A 6,697-nucleotide genomic window follows, 5' to 3' on the forward strand; every position below is an offset into this window, starting at 1 on the left:
CCCCGTCCACACCATTTTGAAACAGAAAACACTTACTGTTTGTCACAGACGGACAACATGAGATGAAAGTTGAGTTCTGTCAGAGGTTCACAGGGGTGGGGGAAGAAGTTTTGAAACGAGACCATTGGAAAAAATGAACATTTTCTCAACACTAACCATAGAACTATGTTTTTTACATAAGGAAGGTTACATCTAGTTAGTTGTTTTTATAAATTGACTGTTTCTATATCTAGAAAGCATATAAGTAATTTCAAGCCTTATTAATAGACTTTTGTAGAATAGGAAATACATCCTCAAAATTGAGTACACCTCAGCCATTTCTAACAATTTTTTTTGCCAGAAAGGTGAGATTGTAATCTTTCTGGCAGTATAAGCATGGCTAGTTATTGCTTATGGCCCTCTCATGAAATATAATTACTTTTGGAGTATGTCTATTTAGGAGGAAATCTACATTTTGCCATTATCATTCAAGCGGTTATTAACTGCTACTGTGGTCTACTGTACCTTCTGAATAGCATTCTTGAAAGGATAAACCGGCCAATCAGCTTGTGGACATTCAGGTCAAAAAATAAATACATCTCTTAATATTATAAACATGAACTTTCATGTGGGGATAGTTTGTGTATGCACTTCATATGTGTATGCCACTTCTTAGTGTGTATGCACTTCATAGTGTTGTATCACTTCATAGTGTGTATGACTCTTAGTGGTATGACTTCATAGTGTGTATGCACTTCTAGTGTGTATGCACTTCATATGTGTATGCACTTCTAGTGGTGATGCACTTCTTAGTGTGCATGCATTTCATGATGTGTATTGCACTTCTAGTGTGTATGCATTCATAGTGTGTATGCACTTCGTAGTGTGTATGCACTTCATAGTGTGTATGCACTTCTAGTGTGTATGCACTTCTAGTGTGTATGCACTTCTAGTGTGTATGCACTTCGTAGTGTGTATGCACTTCTAGTGCTGTATGCACTCATAGTGTGTATGCACTTTATAGGTGTATTGCACTTCATAGTGTGTATGCACTTCTTATGTGATATCTTCATAGTGTGTATGCACTTCTAGTGTGTATGCACTTCTTAGTGTGTATGCACTTCATAGTGTGTATGACTTCATAGTGTGTATGCACTTCGTAGTGTGTATGCACTTCATAGTGTGTATGCACTTCAAGTGTGTATGCACTTCTTAGTGTGTATGCACTTCTAGTGTGTATGCACTTCATAGTGTGTATGCACTTCTCACAACCATCATAAAGAGGATATGCATAGCAATGCATAGGCCTCAATGTAAGGTTACAAATGATTTAAATTAAAAAAAATATTTTTAAAACATGGACAGGGCCAAGGATATTATGGATCATAATCACTACTTGCTGCAATGGTAATATGACTTGCAGATGATATCTCTACTTGTACTTCCCCAAATGTCTTTTTAAAAGGGCTAACATTTTGAATGAAAAGACACCTGCCCTTTCTGGTTGAAGAAACACTTCAAGGAAGACACGCATCAGTTTCTRTCTTCTGAATTTGGTGAGGGTCTTTATGATTTTATAAGAACTTTTAACTATTGTCTTAAAAAAAAGAGAGACATAATATCAACATGGTTATGCCTCAAAAAGTATGAATTAAGGGCCGGGATTCAATCCAATCGCGGATTTGGACAATGTATCATTTAAAAGTCATTTCTGATTGAGCCGACATAGGAATGTGGTCTCTGCCAACACAGAAACATTGCCTTTAAAACGTGCATTGCAGACAAAGCACGATCAGATTAAATCCTGGCCTAAAATGTTCTAATTTGTTGTTGGCACAAAACATTGTATTATTTAAATAACAATTATATCTATATCTTACATTAATCTGTAACGCTGTGGGRTTTCCTGAGTAATACACTTTTTGATATAATTCTGTTTATAGGAAGAACTGCAGTAGAAGGCCAAAAGACCACCACGATCTTCTATCCATCATCATGGGAGTTGTAACTGTGTCTGTTCTTGCCTGTCTCCTCCTCACCCTTCTGGGAACTGGAGCTCTCCCCCACAGTCCTCATTGTAAGTGACAACCAATCCCATTTGAATCCAGTTTATTTTGAATATCTTTTTTCTCTCCTCTATTTGCTGTTCAGTAGTAGTTAGATTTCAAGCTTGCAGGGATTTAAAATAAAAAATTCATTCTCCCCAGATAATTGTCCAAGTGGATATACTGGACCAGACAGTGCAATACCCCATTGCTACAGAATGGTTAATAAACAAATGGGATGGCAGCAAGCACTGGTAGGTGTCCCACCTGCAGTGCATCTAATCAACACTTCCATTTACAGTGATGGTGTAAAAGAGAATATAAAATAACTTAAACTTCCAATTAAAATGACCTTATTTTTATTACACTGACACTAACTTACAGGCAGCTCAGTGGCAAGTAACATTCTGTATTTCAAATGTTTTGAAAAGTTAATTTGATCTATTTCATCCATAGTCACTTTTTCTGTTATTCATGTTGTGTTTCTGCAATGCTCAGGCTGCGACTACACAGGCAGCACAATTCTGATACTTTTTCATCAAATTTGTCTTTTGACCAATCAGATCACTGCTGAAAAAGATCTGATGTGAAAAAATCTGATGTGATTGGTCAAAATACCAATTAGTGGAAAAAAGATAGAGGCTGAGACATGTCACTGTTGATAATACCCCAAATTACCATATAAATGACAGTTTTCTGTTAGTGTACCACTACTGATCAAATGTCTACATAGTCAAGGCTTGTAAAATAAATCAATTAAAATGTGGATGTTTCTTCATAAAGGATTACTGCAAGAGAGATAGTGGTACCCTAGCTGCTGTCCACAGCATTGAAGAATACCAGCTTCTCCTGTCCATGGTGAAGCAGACCCAGAGTATCTCTGCTTATGCCTGGGTAGGACTGAATGATCTGGATCAGGTAACACAATCCTTAACACTCATGTAGCACTTACCAAGGTTTTATTTCACATCTCTTTAATTTGGACATTTGATAAGTTACTACTGCCCTTCACTAAGATGTTGATAACCTTGAAATGTTCTCCCTGACAGGAAGGGAATTATGTGTGGACTGATGGGTCATCCTTGAATTGGTTCTGGTCCGAAAGTGCCAAAGCTCAGCAGTGGGGAGAAGAAGACTGTGTGGCACTGAACTCTTATGCAGGTCAGTGAACTTTAAATTGGATGTGTGACACTTATGCCGGGATCCAATCCGTATTGACAATGCGCCTTTAAAAGGCAACGTTCCCGCATTCACGGAGATCGCATTCAAGGTAAACACTGCAGATATCTGCTCAATTGGAAATTACCTTTAAATGTCAAGCATGTTACAATGCAGTTCCGTTTGGAGCCTGGCCTGAAGCATAGGGACCCTGTAAGAAGGACTGAACAGTTCCGTTTGAAGCCTGGCCTGAAGCATAGGGACCCTGTATCAAGGACTGAACAGTTCCGTTTGGAGCCTGGCCTGAAGCATAGGGACCCTGTATGAAGGACTGAACAGTTCCGTTTGGAGCCTGGCCTGAAGCATAGGGACCCTGTATGAAGGACTGAACAATCAAATACATAGTAAGCAGTGCATAAACACTGTCAAACTTCACAGTAACATATCATATGATATTTGTCATTTTCCATATTTGTCTCATTGAGCGAAGTGCTGTCGTTGTTACTCTGTTGACTTCCACCGAGACTAACATGGACATTGTCCTCTACAGGGGCCGAGGGCTTCGATGATATCAAATGTGACAGTAGCTGTACCTTTGTCTGCATGAGAATTGCTACGAGTGGAGTAGCCTAAGATGGCAGAGGAGTCCAACGCCATCCACACAGAGTGCGAGCGTAAAGGGATTTCGCCAACATACTCTGATTTTATTTTCTGCTATCGCACGTAAACTCCTTTGCGTTGATTGAGGACCGGTTGAATACTTGAAGACAATATGATAAAAAGTGATCTAATGGCAATTACACAATCTTTGGTTGCCATTGTCAATTGTTAAAGTTATTGTCAGGTTGATTCTACAATTGCATTTTCTCTCATGTTTTCTGTATGTTACTAGCCTTAAGCTACCAACCATCGAGGCACCCAAGGTTTATCCACAAACAAACGGTTCAATCCCCTCACTAACTCAAAACCGACCATTATCTAAGAACACAAACATGATAATGTTGAATGTACAGGGGAAATGAGTCTCAGCACATTTTTAATGGTTTGACTCTGATATGGAATATTGAAAGAATTGGTGGAATTGTGTCATCCTGATTATCCCTCAATGCTTCAATGCCTCTTTGAATAAAACCTTTCAGCATCACCCATTCGCAGGCATGGCCAATCTATTTTACATATCATTTTCTATGTGATAGCTTGATTGATAGGTGTCTGGTACCTTGTACCATGTGAGAGACATCAAGGAGGTGATACTAACATCATATGGCAGTCAGTGCCATTTAAGAGGAGAGAGGAAGACATTTTTTTTATGAGCATGGCCTTATTTCTATTACACCATATTGGATGACTGTCATTCATATTCCATTCACCCAATTCAATGTAACATCGATATATTTAGCATACAAGCCACATGATCCTCGAATTTCCCCTATAACCATCATGAGGTTGCTACAACGTAGTCTATGAATGAACGTTTAAAACGTAGGTGCACACAAGGTCCAGAGAAAGATTTGAGGTGACAGACAGACATGGACAGACCATGACATATTCAATACCGTCTTGCACACTCTTGCCTGTATCTAGCTGATCTAGGGTGTAATCATTAGTTCTATTGGACAAATTCAGGTATGTTTATACCCGTTTCATTCCGGTTTCTTCCATTTAAAAAAACATTTTTCAACAGAATCGCTGGAATAGATACATCCCTGATCACAAGCAAACAGTTCACGTTCATAACAAGATACAAACAGCTCGTTGTATTCCTTCTCACATATGCCTTTTCCTTCGCTCCCCTCTTCCCTTCACTTGTGGACTTCAATGCACAACACATCAGCTGTCTGTGACCAGGCGAAAAAAAAACGTTCCAAGCCAAACCTTCCTATCATAACAGCTACACACAGCCTACATCGTTGTCACCATATTAGCTACAGTAACGTCATAGTCAACATACTGTAGCTAATGGAACTAACGTATTAGCTAGTAAACCCACTACAATCATGCAGTACAGTCAGTAAGCAATTAGCAGTTACACCGGCGGGCCCCGGTAGGCAATAAATTAGAAAAACTAAACTTAACTAACTAGCTTACCATGACTTGGAAGAGATCCAGTGTTGGATAGTCACAGCCAGCTAGCTAACATAGTATCCCTCTCTGTTTGAGTAGGCTAAACTAGCTAACTGCATTTGCTACCTATGTAAATAACATTTAAAGTAATTAAAAAAGATATATAGTTAGCTCTCTATCTCTTGTTACTACTTAATTTTTAAAAGAAATTGTTCAAAACTGTTCAGCTATTGTCTTTCTCTCTCTTTGAGTCAACCACTCACCATATTTTATACACTGCAGTGCTAGCTAGCGGTAGCTTATGCTTTCAGTACTAGATTAATTCTCTGATCCTTTCATTGGTTGGACAACATGTCAGTTCATGCTGTAAGAGCTCTGGTAGGTTGGAGGATGTCCTATGGAAGTTTTTATAATTACTGTGGAAGTCTATGGAAGGGGTGAGAACCATGAGCCTCATATATTTTGTATTGAATCAATGTACCCAGAGGAGGATGGAAGCTAGCTGTCCTCCGGCTACACCGTGGTGCTTCCCTACAGAGTGCTGTTGAGGCTACTGTAGACCTTTATTGCAAAACAGTGTGTTTGAATCATTTATTTGGTGACGTGAATATATTTGGTACAGTTTTATCTAAAAAGGATAAAGTTTTTTATTTCTATGAAATCCTCTGAGGATTCTCCACTGGATGACATATAGCGCCTTGCTGTAGTTGAGACCGGTCTGCTCACTCACCAACGTGCGCAGCTCACCACGCTAACTTCATTCAATAACTTAGCACAAAACCAGATACATAGAAACAACAGTGTAAAGTGAAGCATATTTTCCAAAGTGAACTTTCCAGACACATTTATTGGGCTGATAACATTACTCAAACACAGTGTAAGACCATTGTAAGCAATAAAACAGGCTTCAGCTCAGAACTGCTTCCACAATTCAAAGTGCACCAAGCGTTTGAAGGTCCATTGCAGCCGGTGTTAATCTCAATATCAAATCATTTCTGGATAACAATTAAGTACCTTACTGTGATTATTTTCAATTAAAATGGCCAAAAATAAACAAAAAATTGCTTCTTAGCAAAGGGCAATTTCTCAAGCAAGAATTTTGCTAGACCTGTCTGGGATTGGTCTGATTGGAGAGGGGAAAAATGGACAATTAGCTGTTATTGTCTGAGAGTTTTGGAAGTCTTTTTGTGTATTAACTAATTTCCTGCATGGTGATGTCACCGTGAAGGCCAAAACTCCATCCCACCAAAACAGGCTGAAATGTCAGGCGGTCTTTTCAAACAGCTCTTACACTAAAAGGGCTTTATCATAATTTTCACAATTTCACAGTATTATTCCAACATCATAGTGTGGAAATATAAAACACAAGAAATCACATTTTTGACTGCACTGGGCCTTTAAAATACTCATCTTTTTTTATCCTCTTAATATATCTTTTAAAATGTTTATTT

General features: G+C 38.6%; 1 protein-coding gene across 1 annotated transcript; it reads left to right on the plus strand.

Annotated features, from left to right (window-relative positions):
- Positions 1-1,449: 1,449 nt before the first annotated feature.
- Positions 1,450-4,326, plus strand: LOC111978323 (CD209 antigen-like protein E). Its single transcript, XM_024008323.2, has 6 exons — positions 1,450-1,535; positions 1,923-2,056; positions 2,187-2,278; positions 2,808-2,942; positions 3,074-3,185; positions 3,733-4,326. Exons 2-6 carry the CDS (start codon positions 1,975-1,977, stop codon positions 3,813-3,815), a joined length of 504 nt encoding a protein of 167 aa, XP_023864091.1. The 5' UTR covers positions 1,450-1,535; positions 1,923-1,974; the 3' UTR covers positions 3,816-4,326.
- Positions 4,327-6,697: the final 2,371 nt, after the last annotated feature.

Source organism: Salvelinus sp. IW2-2015, linkage group LG18 (genome assembly GCF_002910315.2).
Source record: "Salvelinus sp. IW2-2015 linkage group LG18, ASM291031v2, whole genome shotgun sequence".
NCBI lineage: Eukaryota > Metazoa > Chordata > Actinopteri > Salmoniformes > Salmonidae > Salvelinus > Salvelinus sp. IW2-2015.

Coding starts and splice junctions, on each gene's coding strand:
- LOC111978323 (XM_024008323.2), top strand. CDS start 1,975: ATGGGAGTTGTAACTGTGTCTGTTCTTGCCTGTCTCCTCCTCACCCTT. Junction 2,057..2,186: donor TCTCCCCCACAGTCCTCATT/GTAAGTGACAAC, acceptor CATTCTCCCCAG/ATAATTGTCCAAGTGGATAT. Junction 2,279..2,807: donor TGGGATGGCAGCAAGCACTG/GTAGGTGTCCCA, acceptor TTCTTCATAAAG/GATTACTGCAAGAGAGATAG.